Source organism: Erythrolamprus reginae, unplaced genomic scaffold (assembly GCF_031021105.1).
Source record: "Erythrolamprus reginae isolate rEryReg1 unplaced genomic scaffold, rEryReg1.hap1 H_27, whole genome shotgun sequence".
Taxonomy (NCBI): Eukaryota; Metazoa; Chordata; class Lepidosauria; order Squamata; family Dipsadidae; genus Erythrolamprus; species Erythrolamprus reginae.
The window spans coordinates 369,231-388,292 of NW_027248481.1; the positions used below are offsets into that span (position 1 = coordinate 369,231).

The following is a 19,062-nucleotide window of genomic DNA, read 5'->3' on the forward strand; positions in this document are numbered from 1 at the left end:
ATTTGCTTAATGGTTGCAGCAAAAAAAGATTGTAAAATTGGTTGTGGCCACATGACCTCCTTAATCACTACGATGTCTTAACAACCAAAATTGCAGTAGTTGCCATTGTAAATTGAGGATAATCTGTATGCAAATGTGCTAATCAGGGCTCAGTATTACAAGATCCTGGGATATATTTGCTTAGTATTACATACAGAACAGTCCACACTAACTTTTTATATTGGGGTTCCTTGTTTTTAGATTTTTTAAAAGTACAATTGCTATTTTAGATTTTAAATTATTAGATTTGTCAATACATATTGTTTTTTATCACTGTTGTGAGCCGCCCCGAGTCTGCGGAGAGGATCAAATCTAAATAAATAAATAAATAAATAAATAAATAAACAAATAAATAAATAGTTTAATAATCCCTATTTTAAAATGATCACTGTGCTGGAATAGAATAGAATAGAATAGAATAACAGAGTTGGAAGGGACCTTGGAGGTCTTCTAGTCCAACCCCCTGCTCAGGCACGAAATCCTGGCCTATACAATTTCAGACAAATGTTTGTCCAATCTTTTCTTTAAAACTTTGAGTGTTGGAGCATTCACAATTTCTGGTGGCAAGTTGTTCCACTGATCAATTGTTCTCACTGTTAGGAAATTTCTCCTTAGTTCTAAATTACTTCTCTCCTTGTTCAGTTACCACCCATTGCTTCTTGTTCCACCCTCAGGTGCTTTGGAGAATAGTTTGACTCCTTCTTCTTTGTGGCAACCTCTGAGATATTGGAACACTGCTATCATGTCTCCCCAGTCCTTCTTTTCATAAGACTAGACCTACCCAATTCCAGCAATAGTTCTTTATATGTTTTATCCTCGAATTTAATGTTGTAGCTATATGGATCTAAATGTTAATTTTTTAAAAAAACCTCAAGCAAACTAAAATGAAATGTGCTGGGGAAGATGGCATAGAGAGAAAGACTAAAAAGAAGTTGATTCATTTGCATTCAGGTGAACTTACTTTAAGGAATTATTTCTAAGGCTTCCAAATGTGGATTATTAAAAAAAAAAACACCTCTACCTTTTATCATTTGTCTGGTCTTTGAGATAAATATGTCAAATGCATGAGAAGCTTCCTACTTGTTTCTTTTAGTATTTTGATTTATATTTTCTTTGCTTCCCATCCAGCATGCCATGTAATTTAATCTTAGAAGATCCAATCAAATATTTATTTATTTATTTATTTATTTATTTATTTATTTATTTATTTATTTATTTATTTATTTATTTATTTATTTATTTATTTAATCAAACATGTATAGGATAGTAGTTTGTATAAATCCAATATAGGATAGTAGTATATACAAATCCAATAAATAAATAAATAAATAAATAAATAAATAAATAAATAACGTAACATGAGTAAAAAGTAATGATAAAAGAAGACAATAGGACAGTAAGACAGGGACAGTAGGCACAGTGGTGCACTTATGCACGCCACTTACAGACCTCTCAGAAACGGGGACAGGTCGACTAGATAATCTAAGGTTAAAGTTTTTGGGGTTTGAGGAAGAAACCACAGAGTCAGGTAGTGCATTCCAGGCATTGATCACTCTAGTTATCTATTTGTTTATTTATCTATTTATTCAATTTTTATTTTATTTTATCTTATCTTATCTTATCTTATTTTATCTATCTATCTATCTATCTATCTATCTATCTATCTATCTATCTATCTATCTATCTATTTATTTACTTATTTATTACATTTGTATGCCGCCCTTCTCCTTAGACTCAGGGCGGCTTACAACATGTTAGCAATAGCACTTTTTAACAGAGCCAGCCTATTGCCGTCAAACAATCTGGGACCTCATTTTCCCCACCTCGGAAGGATGGAAGGCTGAGTCAACTTTGAGTCGGTGATGAGATTTGAACCACTGACCTGCAGATCTAGCAGTCAGCTTTAGTGGCCTGCAATCAGCGGAGGGCTATGAGCCAGAACGCTAAATTGCGCTCGCCGCCTTGGCTCGTAAGTTCTCGCAGGGCCAGCATGATATTACTGCTGCACCTGTGGAGGCAGCAAAATTGCATACGGAGCCGCGGATGCGCCCGTGTTTCGGCATGCGCAGAAGCAAAAAAACTCACCAAAACACGGGCGCACCTGCGGCTCCATGCATGATTTTGCTGCCTCCACAGGTGCGGCAGCAAAATCGCACTGGCTCTGCAAGAACGTACAAGCCGCAGTGGCAAGCGCAATTTAGCGTTCCGGCTCGTAGCCCATCACTGCCTGCAATACAGTGATCCCCCGCTCGTTGCGAGGGTTCCGTTCCAGGACCCCCCGCAATCAGCGGGTTTTCACGAAGTAGCGCTGCGGAAGTAAAAACACCATCTGCGCATGTGCAGATGGTGTTTTTAACTTCCGCAGCGCTAGCGAGGAGCCGAAGATTGGGGGGCGGGCGGCCGCCGACATGGGGGGCTCGCTAGCACCCCCCGAACCCCCAACCCGGGTTTGGGGGGGTGCTAGCAAGCCCCCCATGTCGGCTGGGATGTTTTAAAACACCCCCGCGGCTTTCCAATGAGTCCCGAAGACAAACGCGGAAGTTTGCCGTTTGTCTTCGGGACTCATTGGAAAGCTCCGATCGTTTTAAAACAGTTGCGCCGTTCTCCGCTGACTCCTGGCGAACTTCCCCGCTTTAGGAGTCAGCGGAGAACAGCGCGCCTGCTTGGCTTCCCTCGCCAGCGCAGCCAACGTGCGCTACGATCTTCCGGGCGAGCCAGGCTCAGTGACGGAAGGCAGCCGCTTGGCCCGGGATGCTGGGCCGAGAGGAGCCGGCCTTGATCCGCTGAGCCTGGCTGGCCCGGAAGATCGTAGCGCGCGTTGGCTGCAGCGGCGGAGACATTGCTGCCGGCTTGACTTCCCTCGCCGCTGCAGCCAACGCGCGCTACGATCTTCCGGGCGAGCCAGGCTCAGTGACGGAAGGCAGCCGCTTGGCCCGGGATGCTGGGCCGAGAGGAGCCGGCCTTGATCCGCTGAGCCTGGCTGGGCCGGAAGATCGTAGCGCGCGTTGGCTGCAGCGGCGGAGACATTGCTGCCGGCTTGACTTCCCTCGCCGCTGCAGCCAACGCGCGCTACGATCTTCCGGGCGAGCCAGGCTCAGTGACGGAAGGCAGCCGCTTGGCCCGGGATGCTGGGCCGAGAGGAGCCGGCCTTGATCCGCTGAGCCTGGCTGGGCCGGAAGATCGTAGCGCGCGTTGGCTGCAGCGGCGGAGACATTGCTGCCGGCTTGACTTCCCTCGCCGCTGCAGCCAACGCGCGCTACGATCTTCCGGCCCAGCCAGGCTCAGCGGATCAAGGCCGGCTCCTCTCGGCCTAGCATCCCGGGCCAAGCGGCTGCCTTCCGTCACTGAGCCTGGCTGGCCCGGAAGATCGTAGCACGCGTTGGCTGCAGCGGCGAGGGAAGTCAAGCCGGCAGCAATGTCTCCGCCGCTGCAGCCAACGCGCGCTACGATCTTCCGGGCCAGCCAGGCTCAGCGGATCAAGGCCGGCTCCTCTCGGCCCAGCATCCCGGGCCAAGCGGCTGCCTTCCGTCACTGAGCCTGGCTCGCCCGGAAGATCGTAGCGCGCGTTGGCTGCAGCGGCGGCGACATTGCTGCCGGCTTGGCTTCCCTCGCCGCTGCAGCCAACGCGCGCTACGATCTTCCGGGCGAGCCAGGCTCAGTCACGGAAGGCAGCTGCTTGGCCCGGGATGCTGGGCCGAGAGGAGCCGGGCTTGAAGATCGCAGCGCGCGTTGGCTGCGGTGGCGAGGGCTTGCGATGGAGGGTGGAGGAAGCGGCCATGGGAGGGCGAGTTGCCTCAGGGAGGAGGATCGGGCGGGACCAGGTGGGGGCTGGAATTTCTCCCCTGGGAAGAAGCGGCCAGGGCGAAGGGCGGGCGAGCGGGTGCTGGGGAGGGCTTCTCGCCCTCCCGCCAGCAAGAGGGGGAGCGAACGGCGTGGGCGGGCGAAGGGCGGGCGAGCGGCAGCGAGGAGTTTGCGTGGGCGGTGGGGAAACTCCTTGATGCCAGCAAGAGGGGGAAGACCCAAGGAATCCGCCCAGCAGCTGATCTGCCGGGCACCATCTACGCATGCGTGCCCATAGAAAAAAAGGGCACGCATGCGTAGATGGTATTTTGACTTCCGGGTTCAAAATTCGCAAATTACCCTGTTCGTAATGGTTGGGGACGCAATAACTGGGGGATCACTGTACTGCACTCTACTCACTGCGCCACCTCGGCTCATTGCTGAAGTCATATTTTCTGCAGTCGAGTTCAGGTTGTGCAGAACGCAGCCCGAGAGCCATCATGGGGCTTCCTAGATTTGTCCACGTTTCTGCAACACTCCGTGGCCTGCATTGGCTGCCGATCAGTTTCCGGTCACAATTTAAAGTGTTGGTTATGACCTTTAAAGCCCTACATGGCATTGGACCAGAGTACCTCCGGAACTGCCTGCTACTGCACGAATCCCAGTGACCGATAAGGTCCCACAGTGTTGGCCTTCTTCGGGTCCCGTCGACCAAACAATGTCATTTGGCAGGCTCCAGGGGAAGAGCCTTCTCTGTGGCAGCCCCGGCCCTCTGGAATCAACTCCCTCCGGAGATTAGAACTGCCCCCACACTCCTTGTCTTTCGTAAATTAATCAAGACCCATCTATACCGCCAGGCATGGGGAAGTTGAGACACCTTTCCCCCAGGCTTTTTTATATTTATGTTTGGGTATGTATATGTTGTTTGCTTTTTAAAAATATTTCATTTCATTTCATTTTATTGGATTTGTATGCCGCCCCTCTCCGTAGACTCGGGGCGGCTAACAACAGTAATAAAAACAACGTGCGACAATCTAATACTAAAAACTAAAAACCCTTAATTTAAAACCAATGATACATACAAACGTACCATACATAAATTGTGGAAGGCGCGGGGGAAAGAATATCTTAATTTCCCCATGCCTGACGACACAGGTGGGTTTTAAGAAGCTTGCGGAAGGCAAGAAGGGTGGGAGCTATTCTAATCTCTGGGAGGAGTTGGTTCCAGAGGGCCGGGGCCGCCACAGAGAAGGCTCTTCCCCTGGGTCCCGCCAAACGACATTGTTTAGTTGACGGGACCCGGAGAAGGCCAACTCTGTGGGACCTAATCGGTCGCTGGGATTCGTGCGGCAGAAGGCGGTCCCGGAGAAATATGATAGTGTTTTATGTGCTTTTTAATATTAGATTTGTTTTTAGCTGGAATATTGTTTTTATTATTGTTGTGAGCCGCCCCGAGTCTTCGGAGAGGGGCGGCATACAAATCTAATAAATAGAATTGAATTGAATTAGATCAGAAATATCTTGTTTATGGTCTCTGGCTAGCCTTCACAATAATAGTACAGTAAAAAAAGAGAGAGAGAGAGAAATAGCTTAGCACAAGTTTGTTGTTGGGGAAGGGAAAAATAATCATAGGACAATAAAACCATTAAAATGCTAATTAAAAGCCTTCCTCATTCCCTTTCACTTCTGCTTCTCTTTCAGATGCCCCTTGCCGGCACCATTCCCGTCCCATCCTGCTGATCTACTCTCCTGATTCAGAGGAGCACAAACAGTTGGTCTGTTCCTTCGCGGCATTGTTGCGGTCGGCCCTGGGCTGCCCTGTGCTGCTGGACCTCTGGGAGTTGGGCCACGTGGGACGACTGGGCATCCTGCCCTGGATGTACGCCCAACGGGAACTCGTGGGCCACAAGCAGGGCCAGGTGCTACTGCTGTGGAGCGCGGGCAGCGCCAACGCTTACGGACTTTGGCAAGGAGAAGCAAGTAGCCCTGAGAGGAAAGCCCCAGAGCCCTACGACCTCTTTGGGGCAGCCATGGCCTGTTTACAAGGCGAGCTTCAGGGCACGGCTGGAACGGTCCCGCGATGTGACTGGGTAATCGCCTATTTCAACAAACTGTGCGACCGGCGGGATATTCCGCGTGCTCTGCGCCTCCTCCCCTGTTACCGCCTGCCTCACGACTTGCGGGACCTGGTTGGGGTCCTGCAGGGCAACTCCAGCTCAGGACCCAGCTGGCTCCACACCAGTGCCAAAGCCCTTGTGTGCCATCTGCTCAAAGCCGAGAGGAAGAGGGGTTCGCGGAAACAGCGGAATCAGCCCTGGAGCAAGGACATCAGGAGACTGGAAGAATCCCTCTTCCCCCTCCGTCAACCCAAGGTGCACAGGCCAAGCTGCACTTGAGGTGTATTGCGAAACGGGATTGATCCCACTGGTGATCCGTAGCCAGAAGGTTTTCGTTGGGCCTCAGAAGGGTTGGCTTCTTTATGGTGTCTGAAGAAAGGACATCTGCAATCATCTTGGCTAGTCAATCCAATGCCACAAAAAAACAAAGGAAGGGGTCCAGCCCAGCTTGAATGTAAATCAGAGAGATTTATCTGGGTGTGCCAGAGAGGCCTCCTTTCTCCGCCTTCATCATCTGGTGGTCATGGCGTCTGTTGCCATAGAGATGACAGGGTACTGTGAAGAAGGAGTCGCGGCCTTGCTGCTGAATGTGGGATGGTGCAATATGAAACATGGTTGGGCCATGGTGTGAGCGGTTCACAGGGGCTGCTTCCTAGCGAATTCCTCCGGGAGGATAGTAAGCTTGTCCGAAGGCAGACAGGTTAGGCTGAGGGAAGCGGATCTTGTTGCAAGCTAGATGGACTGAGCGAAGAGGCTTCAATTCTTGCTCTGTTCAATGCCCATCACTTCAGGACTCCAACCCACAGAAGGTGGAGAACATCTCTGACACAGAATGTTTCTTTTTCCTTTCCTTTTCAAAACATGGGTCCTTAAACATTTCTACTTGTGGAGACACAAAGACCAGCACAAAGAAGCCTGCAGATAGCGATCTCTGAGATCCATGATGGTGAAACTGTGACACGCAGAGCCATATCAGAGGGCACACAGGGACATCGTCCTATGTCAGCTCCAGCGTGGATGTGCATGCTGGCCAACTGATTTTTGACCTTCCAGAGGGTGGGGGAGGCCGTTTTTGCCCTCCTCAGGCTTCTTCAAGAAAGCCTCTGGAGCCTGTGGATGGGGAAAAACAGATCAAATAGGCCTACCGGAAATTCAGAATAAAATTCAGGTAGGCCCATTGGGCTGTTTTTTTGTCATCCACAGGCTTCTGAAGTCTGGGGAGGGTGAAAAACAGCCCAATGGGCCTGCCGGAAGTCTGGAGGCTTCAGTGAGGCCTGCACACATATGTGTGTGTGGAGGCAGTGTGTGTGTGTGTGTGTGTGTGTGCATGAGCGGGAAGCGCATTGCATTATGGGTTTGGGCACATGCATGAGAGAGAAAGAGAGAGAGCAAGAGACAGAGAGCGAGAGAGAGCAAGAGAGAGTGAGAGAGAAAGAGAGAAAAAGAGAGAGAGTGAGAGAGAGAGAGGAAGAGAGAGAGAGAGAAAGAGGGGAAGAGAAAAAGAGAGATAGCAAGAGACAGAGAGAGGGAGAGAGAAAGAGAGTGAGAAAAAGAGAGAGAGTGTGTGAGAGAGAGGAAGAGAGAGAGAGAGACCAAGTGACAAACAGAGAGAGAGGGAGAGCAAGAGACAGAAAGTGAGAGAGAGCAAGAGAGAGAGAGAGGAAAAGATGGGGGAGAGAGCAAGTGACAGAGAAAGAGAGGGAGAGAAATAGACAGAGCGCGAGAGAGCAAGAGAGAGGGAGAGAGAAAGAGAGAGTGAGAAAAAGGGAGAGAGAAAGAGAGAGAGAGAAAGGGGAAGAGAGAAAGAGAGATAGCAAGAGAGAGAGCGAGAGAGTGAAAGCAAAAGAGATATTTTTTTTGGCTAAACTTTTTTTAGCCCCCCCCCCCCCCCCAACGCTCAATGGTGTCCCTCTTTCCCAATCTTAAAATCTGGCACTTTAACTAATAGACATTCCCCAAAGTTGAGTAAAGGTTCTCTCCATCGACCTATGAGCTGGCCAAAATGCTACGGTATGCCAGCAGGGAGTCAGCTGTACCCATTACCAATGCCTATCCCAATTCTGTCGCCCGTCCATGCAGTCTCCTGACTCCCTTCAAGGAAATGGGATGACAAAGACACAACAGGTTTAACACCCCTTAGAACTGCTCTGAAGGGAGTCAGCATATGTGGGAAACCACTATTTCAACACCAGTGGAGAAGAGAAGCCATTTTGCTCATAAGCTCTGGGGCAAGATGATGGCAGCATTAAGGGGATAAAACAAAACAAAAAAATTCTCCAGGTGCATTGTGGTTGTGTACAGGTGAGTGTGAAAAGGACTTACAAAGTCATACAAACAGGTGAATTTGAATGTAACCAGCTACCCACTTGCCTTGCTTTGGACAACTCCGTTTCCAATCCAGCAAAACAAGCACGTTGCTAGGAGAGTTGTAAGAGATCTTTATTTTGTTTTGTGTGTTTAATCTACGGAGGGGTTTTTTTTTTTTGTTGTTATTGCTGCTGCTCAGGTCTTACATCTATTCTTGGTGCTGTTATCTTGAAATTACAACAATAAAGATGACTTTTAAAGGAAACTTTTCTGCGTGAGGTATCTACAACACTTGTACAGATGGTCTCTTTAAAAAGTTTAAACCTTTAAAAAAACTGGTTTAAAAAAGTAGAAACCTTGGTAAACTAAAGTCACCATGCTTTATTTAAAAGTATTTCTGTGCCTTGTGGGTTTGAAAGTAAGCTGGCTAATCTTTTTGTTAGTTGGGGGAAAGATTAGAAGCAACGTGAGCAAATATTATTTTACTGAAAGAGTAGTAGATCCTTGGAACAAACTTCCAGCAGACGTGGTTGGTAAATCCACAGTAACTGAATTTAGACATGCCTGGGATAAACACATATCCATCCTAAGATAAAATACAGTAATACCTCATGATACGAACTTAATTGGTGCAAGGAGGAGGTTCGTAAGTCGAAAGGTTCGTAAGATGAAACATTGTTTCCCATAGGAAACAATGTAAAGTCAATTAATCCGTGCAACCAAAAAAACCCCCGCAAAAAAACGGCGTTCGGCGACTGCTGGGAACCCGCGCGGCTGTTTTAAAAGGTGACAGCCGGCCTGGGGGGGCTTCCCAGCAACCTCCCGAACCTCGAACCCGGAAGTTCGGCAAAAGTTCGGGGTTCGGGGGGTGCTGGGAAGCCCCAAAGCCGTCTGTGACCTTTTAAAACAGCCACGCGGCTTCCCAGCTGTCTCCCGAAGCCGAACGCCAAAGCCGAACTTCCACGTTCGGCTTCGGGAGACAGCTGGGAAGCCGCACGGCTGTTTTAAAAGGTCACAGCTGGCCTGGGGGGCTTCCCAGCACCCCCCCGAACCCCGAACCCGGAAGTTCGGCAAAAGTTCGGGGTCGGGGGGGTGCTGGGAAGCCACCAGGCCGGCTGGGACCTTTTAAAACAGCCGTGCGGCTTCCCAGCTGTCTCCCGAAGCCGAACGCCAAAGCCGAACTTCCGCGTTCGGCTTCGGGAGACAGCTGGGAAGCCGCGCGGCTGTTTTAAAAGGTCACAGCCGGCCTGGGGGGCTTCCCAGCAACCTCCCGAACCGAACCCGGGGTTCAGAAAAATTTTGCCTCTTCTTACGAACGTTTTTCGAGTTATGAACCGTCGTTCGGGAGGCTTCTGGGAAGGCCCGCCGCCCGGCTGTCACCTTTTAAAACAGCCGCACGGCTTCCCAGCAGTCTCCGAACGCCAGTTCGTAACTCGAAAAAAGTTCGTAAGAAGAGGCAAAAATTTTCTGAACCCTGGGTTCGTATCACGAGTTGTTCGTAAGACGAGGGGTTCTTATCTTGAGGTACCACTGTACAGGAAATAGTATAAGGGCAGACTAGATGGACCATGAGTTCTTTTTCTGCCGTCAATCTTCTATGTTTCTATGTTTCTAAATCAATTTTTTTCAGTGCTGTTGTCACTTCAAATGGTCACTAAACAAATGGTTATAAGTCAAGGACTACCTATATACCAGGTGTTTTGTTTTGTTTTGTTTTGCTTTCTTCATCCAAATGACCCAATACAATGAATGTAGAAATAAAGGCACATTTCCAATTCATGATGAAACATATCTGATCAATAGCTATTCTCTGAGGAGATGGTGGCCCTTAAGTCAAGATTATTGAGCCCTTGTTCTATCTATGCTATTCAAATAATGTCAAAGGAGTTCCAGAAGTTACAGTCAAATATCTTCCATCTGTTTTCCTCTTTTCTTAAACAAAAAGTTCCAGCTAACTTTGGAATGGGCCTGTGGGAAGAATGGAGCTAAAATTTCCTGTTCTCCTAATCGATTCAATTGGCAAAGAGAGGAAGTGTGGTGGTGTAATAGGAATTCCCCAAAAGAAGTGAAGAAATCAAACAAGCCATAGTGATTTAAATTTAGCTTAAGATAACCCCAACCATGCATATAATTGAACTACATTTTCCATCATATCTACCAGGGGAGGAGTCATAATTTCTCCCCCCTGAAATCACACTAATTCCTAGAGAGGTCTACGTCCAAGGCAATTTCAGTTCTCCAAACAGTTGCAGGCCAAATCGAGGTGAGTAAGGAAGTGAGGGTGGGGATACAGAAATAGGTGGGAAATTATCTCCTGTCTGAACTCATTTGCCGTGTTGTGTTTTTTTCCTTAATTTTCTTTCGGTGAATCTCTAAGGGAACCCCCTGTTTCCTAAAATGGAATATTTTGTTTGTTTGTTTATTTTTCAAATTTATAAGCCGCCCCTCCCCTGCCAAATTCAGGGTGGTGTACAACAATAAAATAAATACAAATATTAAAAAAATACCCCAAAGTAGATACAATAAAAACAAATACAAAAGTTGAAACCCATATGAAATACATATACAACCAGGGGTGGGCTACTGCCTGGACTGGTGGGAACGCAGCGGGGTAGCGAAAATGGACCCAGAGCACCTAATTTGCATTGAAAGATGTTGAAAGAAAATGCAGGGCGTCCTGCATAAGCCACGCCCACAGTGTGGTAGTAAAGATTTTGGTAGCCCTTCACTGCGTACAACTATCACTCATTCATACCAGGCCTGCCGGCACAAGCGTATGTGTGGGAAATAAGGCAAGATGGGGAACCCTATAGAACCCTATAGAGGAGACTGTCTTGGAAAAGAGACAGTCATCAACACTCCGTGGGCTGAACTGGTTGCTGATTAGTTTCCAGACACAATTCAAAGTGTTGGTAATGATCTATAAAGCCCTACATGGCATTGGGCCAGAATATCTACAGGACCGCCTTCTGCTGCACGAATCCCAGCGACCGATTATGTCACACAGAGTTGGCCTTCTCCAGGTCCCGTCGACAAAACAATGCCGTCTGGCGGGATCTAGCGGGAGAGCCTTCTCTGTGGTGGCCCCGACCCTCTGGAATCAACTCCTCCCAGAGATCAGGACTGCCCCCACCCTCCTTGCCTTTTGCAAACTCCTAAAAAACCACCTCTGCCGCCAGGCATGGGGAAACTGATGGGGAAACTCGGCCGCTCCGTTTTATGTATGGTTTGTTTGGGTTGTATGATTGTTTTTAAATTAAGGGTTTTAAGTGTTCTGTTTTTAATCATTGGATTTGTATTGTGTATTGTTGTTATGAGCTGCTCCAAGTCTTCGGAGATGAGCGGCATACAAATCTAATAAATAATAATAAAAAATAATAATGGAAGGCTGAGCCAGTCAGGATCGAACTGCTGGCTATGGGCAGAGTTAGCCTGCAATGGGGAAACCAGTTTCACTTAACAATGGAGTTACTAATTTAACAACTGCAGTGATTCCGTTAACAAATGTGACAAGAAAAGTCATAAAATGGAACAAAACTCACTTAACAATGGAAGCAAGAAAGGTCGTAAAACGGAGCAAAATTCAGCCAACAGATGTCTCACTCAGCAATATAAAATTCGGATTCAGTTGAGGTTGTAGGTCGAGGATTACCTGTACATCTTCTGAAGCCACCAACTTCATTCCGCTATCAACTATATGTGTTGTTTCAAGAAATGCCACACAAACACACAAGGCAGGGGATTGCTTTATTCTCTTATAGAACAAAGGGCAATTCCAAAGCAAGCACTGTTAGTGGTAGGGAAGTACGATCTGTTGGAATTTGTTATTGACACGTACTAGTCGTCTCCTGGTTCCTTTTGCATTTTAGATTGTTCCAAGTCAAGGCTTATCTTTGCCTGATTTTGAAAGTGATAGGGATTTCTGCTTTTTAGGCTAATGATTAATAAAAGTCAATCCGGGTTCATAAATTCGTACCCCCTGCAATTCTATCACAAGGGCTAGGATGTACGAGTTTAATCCAGGCCCTATAGCAATGTGTTTTAACCGAGGCAACTTTAACGTGTATGAACTTCAACTGCTGGCGGAGAAATTTTAGGATCCACACATCTACAAGCCACCAAGATTGAGAATAGTTATGTCTGACAGTTAAAACAATCTATCCATTTGATTGGTTCCAAGCGGCCGCCGGCAGCAGCCGCTGATTGGTCGAGACAAATGCCGCCAAAAAATAAACAGCTGTCTCAGTTTTCCCACCATTTAAAAAAGTACAAATAGTGGAATGGTTTGTCGGCATGGTGTGTGGAGTTTATGTAGTGTTAGTTACTGGTTATCATTACAGCTCTTGTTCAATAAAGACAAGTTAAGCTACAACGGACTCAGTGTCATCACTGACTTAACAGTGGCGATGAAGGTGCCCGAACCTTCACACGACTCGGCTCAAAATGCAGTCCTCTATGGCTCAAGCATCGGAATTCTTCAGTCAAGAAAAAGAAACCTAGACAACATATATGTCCAAATTTAGAATTTTTCTACAAGCAAGCAAGAAGGGTTCAAGAGTTGTAAACCTAATCCTACGTACCTTCTGCTTTGGCAATCTCACACTACTTACCAGAGCTTACAAAACTTTTGCCAGACCCATCCTCGAATACAGCTCTTCTGTTTGGAACCCATATCGCATCTCAGACATTAACACCCTTGAAAATGTCCAAAAATACTTCACCAGAAGAGCCCTTCACTCCTCTACTCGAAACAGAATACCCTACGAGACTAGACTTTCAATCCTGGGCCTAGAAAGTTTAGAACTAAGACGCCTTAAACAAGATCTAAGTATTGCCCACAAGATCATATGCTGCAACGTCCTGCCTGTCAGCGACTACTTCAGCTTCAACCACAACAACACAAGAGCACACAACAGATTTAAACTTAATATTAACTGCTCCAAACTTGACTGTAAAAAATATGACTTCAGTAACCGAGTTGTCGAAGCGTGGAACTCATTACCGGACTCCATAGTGTCATCCCCAAGCCCCCAACACTTTACCCTTGGATTATCCACGGTTGACCTATCCAGATTCCTAAGAGGTCAGTAAGAGACAAGTACAAGTGCACTAGAGTGCCTTCTGTCTCCTGTCCTATTGCTCTCCTATATCTCCTATACCTTTCTTCTATTCCTATATCTCTTCTTCTATTCTTTCATTGATATGTTCTATTACTATACCTTCTTTTCTATTCTTTCTTAGATATATTTTACTATGAGTATCTCCTCTATAATCTTCATCATGTATTTTACTATGTGTATATAGATATATACCCAATAAAACCCTCATTGTGTATTGGACAAAATAAATAAATAAAATAAAATAAAATAACAAAATAAAATAAAATAAAATAATAAAAAATAAAATAAAATAAAATAAAAAAATCTTCATGACGCCTCCGATGAAACTTAACAAGAACCACTGTCCTACAGGATCACAGGGTAGATTCTTTCTACCAAGGGTGGTTTCTGGATCCTTTTGCCGCCAGTTCACCCAGGGTTGCATGGGCAAGTCAGAAGCAAAATCCAAGATGGCGGCACCCACAGAGACACTGACAGAACCAGCTCCATGATGTCATTGACGAGTTACTAACGGTTCTAAAGAACCGGTTAGAACTGGTAGGAACCCACGTCTGCTTTCTGCTGAGTTTATACCAGGAATTGGCAGCTTCTGATTCTAAAGGGCCCGTTAGAAATGTTCATTTCATGCCACGCACACAAAATGGCTGCTTTGGGGCTTATTTTTCATATAAGTTGTATTAAGAATTTTTACATTTGTAAAAGACAAGCATGAAGGAAAACAGCACCCTGAAAAGAAGGAAAAATAAAGAGAGAGAGAAAAGTGCAAAAACCGAAACAGTAGAAAAGAAGAAGAAAGAGAAATTAACAATCATGAACAATTTTTTTTAGTCCCTCCAGCCTCACTAATCTAAAAATCCCTTCAGCAACTTGATCAGACTTTTTCAGTCATTCAGTCCACAAGTCGTCATTTCACTTGTTTTTCATTTTCAGCAGAAAGTCCCCAAAAGCTTACACAGGTGTTGGGAAAGTACTTACTGTTTTCCACAAAGCTGCTTCAGGTAACCTTATAGCTTACCTGGCTACTTACCAAATTTGAGAACACAATTTTGTTTCTTCTATTTTACCTAAAACGCCTATTATTATCATAGATGAGACTAGAATAGACTAGAATAGACTAGAATAGAATAGAATAGAATATAGACTAGAATAGAATAGAATAGAATATAGACTAGACTAGACTAGACTAGACTAGAATAGAATAGAACAGAATAGAATATAGACTAGACTAGACTAGAATAGAATAGAATAGAATATAGACTAGACTAGAATAGACTAGATTAGAATAGAATAGACTAGAATAGAATAGAATAGAATAGAATATAGAATAGAATATAGAATAGAGTAGAATAGAATAGAATAGAATAGAATTTTATTGGCCAAGTGTGATTGGACACACAAGGAATTTGTCTTGGTGCATATGCTCTCAGTGTACATAAAAGAAAATATAGATTTGTCAAGAATCATGAGGTACAACACTTACTGATTGTCATAGAGGTAAAATAAGCAATGAGGAAACAATCAATATTAATAAAAATCATAAGGATACAAGCAACAAGTTACAGTCATACAATCATAAGTGGGAGGAGATGAGTGATAGGAATGATGAGGAAAAAAAACAAGTAGTAATAGTGTAAATAGTAGTTGCAACAATGAATTGCCTGAAATGACACGTTATCCTTCTTTTTATGTCATGCAAATGGGATCCTCTCCTAAGCTAAGGTTGGTCTCAAATGGAAGGTTTCAAGTCACATGGTGTGATTCCTTTTGTCTGTGGGCTTAATGTGTGGTGCGATCTTCCACCATGACAACTCGTTCAATAAACTGAGACGAAAACAAAACCCCGTCGTTTAAATGTTGACCGTTTTTGTCCAAGGCTTCATTTTTGGCCAGCTTGAAATATGAAGCTTTTCAAAGGGATAGCACCTGGATTTGCTCTGGTGGCTTTTGGGAAAATTCTGGATTTAGTTTGGCGGTGATTTAGTTTCCTGCCTTCTTTGAAACGCTTTAGGCTGTCATTACTGGCACCCTGGCACCCAGCCTAGGCTCCTTGGCACATCCCCTAGATTCTAGAGGAAACTCTTGCTCCACCTTTTGATCTTTATTGTCCTGTGACGTAAACCTGGTAGTAATTGCAAAAGGGGAGGATATTTATTTACGAAGTCAGACCTGGCAAACCAAGCTAGGAAGATCAGCTCTTCAGATTTTCTTGCTCCTGTGGGTCGTGAAGAGATTTTTTTTTGGCTAACTGGATCTTTCACCTGCCTAACTTCAAAGGCTGGAAATGCTATGAAGACAACAATTCTTTGGAAGATGAAATGGGGACATAGTGTACCGAGGCAGGGTTTAAACTTATTCTTTGGAACGGCAGGTTGGGCAATGGGAGGCACAGGATCTATATCATGTTGGCAATGAGTTACAAGACAAACGATCGCCTGGCTACCTGAGTGAGATGCAGCTATTTGACTTGGTGCTGTTCCTAATTCATCTGATTTTGGCCTGTTTCCCCCTTACAACCTCGCCGAACTCTGTCAGTTGCTCACCGGTAAGTAAAAATCTTGTCATAGTGGTGCGGGGAGGCAGCGAAATTTAGAATCGAACTAGGGGTGTTTTCCGGATTCTGCTACTGCCAGTTCGCTCAGGGATATGCGGGGCAGGTGTGCAGAAGCAAAAAACAAGATGGCGGCACCTACAGCGCTGGGGGGAGTGGCAGGCCTGGGTCATTGCTGGTTCCAGTGTTTACACTCCCTTGTGGACTAAAGGAACTGTTTTTAAATAATTTCTGAAGTGCTGCATGGTTGCTGAATCACTGGAGGCTTTCCAAAAGAGACTGGACTGGACAACCCTTTCTCCTTCTCAAGCAGGGGGTTGGACTAGAAGACCTCTGAGGTCCCTTCCAACTCTACTGTTCTATGTTCAGCCCTCAGCAACCAATATTATTTTCCTTTGTTCTTGCTAGAATGGATTGTTGGCTATCCCAACTATTTTCGATATCTTGGATTTGTACGTCTATCAGAGGTTTAGTAACACAGCAAAAAGGAGGATAAAGGTGGGCATGTTATTTCCTGGGAACAAGATAAGGCATATCAACAGGAAGAATGAGTAAAATTGGAGCTGTGTTGCAGCGATGTTGCAATACTTAATGAAGACAAAATCTGTATTTCAAGGATAGTAGCAGGTAGGACAGCGCTCCAGAGGGTTAACATCATTGCCCAAACAGAGGATCATTGGTTGCCCTCTTCAATCTTTGGAAGAACTTTATAGCTCCCACTGAAAGTTCAAAACATAGTTAAAGCTCCGGCATCCTTTTTTTGAACTATTACCATCTGGCAGACGGTACAGGATCAGATCGTGCAGAATGCAGCTGCGAGAGCAATCATGGGCTTCCCTAAGTATGCCCATGTTACACCAACACTCTGCGGTCTGCATTGGTTGCCGACTGGTTTCTGGTCACAATTCAAAGTGTTGGTTATGACCTATAAAGCCCTTCGTGGCACCGGACCAGAATATCTGTGAGACCGCCTTCTGCCGCACGAATCCCAGCGGCCGGTTAGGTCCCACAGACTTCTCCGGGTCCCGTCAACTAAACAATGTCGGGTGGCAGGGCCCAGGGGAAGAGCCTTCTCTGTGGCAGCCCCAACCCTCTGGAACCAGCTCCCCCCCGGAGATCAGGACTGCCCCCACCCTCCTTGCCTTTCATAAACTTCTTAAAACCCACCTCTGCCATCAGGCATGGGGGAACTGAGACATCTCCCCTTGCCTAGGTTTTTTTTAGGTTTTTAATGTAAAATTGTTATTTTAGACTTAATATTAGATTTGTCATTTTATACTGTTTTATCACTGCTGTGAGCCGCCCCGAGTCTGCGGAGTGGGGCGGCATACAAATCTAATAAATAAAATAAGTAAATAAAAACAAGGACAAATAGACTGAAAAACAGCTTCTATCCCAGGGCAGGAACTATATTGAATTCTATTGTAGCGGAGGTGGGTTTCTCCCGATTGGACCGATTCACCCGAACTGGTAGCAAACCACTGGTGATGTCACAATGACATCATGGAACCAGTTCTGTCATTGCTGGTCTGTGGGTGCCACCATCTTTTTAAAAAAAAAATTTGGGGGGAGATTTTTTTCTGTGTTTTTTCCGCCAAGTTTCCGGCACTGCGCATGTGTCACGATCTTGTTTTTGGCTCTCTCTTTTTTTCGGGGCGGGGGAAAATTTAAAAAAATTGGCACTGCAGATGCCTGTGTGCACAAAGCACACTTGCACCCATGAGGCTCGACCACAAGGCGTGGGATGAAGCGAACCAGTAGCAAGATAATTAGAACCCGCCTCTATAGTATATTTATTTATTGGATTTGTATGCCGCCCTCTCCGCAGACTTGGGGCGGCTAACAACAGCAATAAAACAGTATATAACAAAATCCAATACTAAAAACAGTTTAAAACCCATTATATAAAAACCAATCATACATACAGACATACCATGCATAAAATTGTAAAGGCCTAGGGGGAAGTGTATTTCAGTTCCCCCATGCTTGGCAGCAGAGGTGGGTTTTAAGCAGCTTTCAAAAGGCAAGGAGGGTGGGGGAAATTCTAATCTCTGGTTGGTTCCAGAGGGCCGGGGCCGCCACAGAGAAGGCTCTTCCTCTGGGTCCCGCCAAACGACATTGTTTGGTTGACGGGACCCGGAGAAGGCCCATTCTGTGGGACCTAACTGGTCGCTGGGATTCGTGCAGCAGAAGGGGGTCCCTGAGACAATCTGGTCCGGTGCCATGAAGGGCTTTATAGGTCATAACCAACACTTTGAATTGTGACCAGAAACTGATCGGCAACCAATGCTGACTGTGGAGTGTTGGTGTAACATGGGCATATTTGGGAAAGCCCATGATTGCTCTCGCAGCTGCATTCTGCACGATCTGAAGTTTCTGAACACTATTAATTCAATATCAGGGGTTTTCAATTCAACTGTATAGAATGCGAAGGATGTGCCTTTTTATAGGTATAATATGCACAGGAGATGATAATTAATTTATTGTACGAGTTGCAATGACAATAAACTAATTACAAATGAGCTATCATCACTATAAGTGTGAAGGTGTTTCAAGAGTATAGCCACTAGACACACAGATCATTTGTTTCAATAGGATTCGGAAGAAGTAGTTGAGGAGAAACAGCCTTTCTTAAAAATCTTCCACATGAGATAAGTCTTTTCCTGCTTTGCTTTGTAATGAGTGGCAAAATAGGGGTATTCCCCAACTCCATTCCTTGAGGAGTAAAAAGAGGAAAGAAGATTCGAGTGAATATTAGTTACTGGATATGAAAAGTGGAAGAGTTTTAAACTTAATTACAAGATATTCCTGAATCTTTACTCATAATAACTCCTCCAACTTTTATTTTATTTATTTATTTAGTCAAGTAAGTATTGGTAATACACATAGATATAATGGTATTTATATACATGAGAGGGTACTAATAAGAGGGAAACATTGGGACAGGAACGGTAGGCACACTGGTGCACTTATGCACTTACTGACCTCTTAGGAATCGGTGAGATCAACAGTGGACAGTCTAAGGGTAAAGTTTTGGGGGTTTGCTGACAAAGCCACAGAGTCAGGTAGTGAGTTCCAGGCATTAACCACTCGCTTACTATCGTCAAGTTTGGAGCGGTTTACTTTGAGTTTGTATCTGTTGTGTGCTCGT

At 45.5% G+C, this 19,062-nt stretch overlaps 2 protein-coding genes across 3 annotated transcripts in view; both read left to right on the plus strand.

Annotated features, from left to right (window-relative positions):
- The window catches only part of LOC139155527 (interleukin-17 receptor E-like), a 55,021-nt gene extending 46,513 nt beyond the window's left edge, over nt 1-8,508 (plus strand). Inside the window, exon 17 of the mRNA XM_070730693.1 lies at nt 5,521-8,508. Within this exon, the coding sequence (XP_070586794.1) occupies nt 5,521-6,215 (695 nt within the window). The 3' untranslated portion in view covers nt 6,216-8,508. The remainder of the gene's footprint in view (nt 1-5,520) is intronic.
- A 7,206-nt stretch (nt 8,509-15,714) lies between these two features.
- The window catches only part of LOC139155531 (interleukin-17 receptor C-like), a 44,996-nt gene continuing 41,648 nt past the window's right edge, over nt 15,715-19,062 (plus strand). For both annotated transcript variants that reach the window (XM_070730701.1, XM_070730702.1), the window contains exon 1: nt 15,715-15,905. In XM_070730701.1, coding sequence (XP_070586802.1) covers nt 15,813-15,905 — 93 coding nt within the window. In that variant the 5' untranslated portion in view covers nt 15,715-15,812. The remainder of the gene's footprint in view (nt 15,906-19,062) is intronic.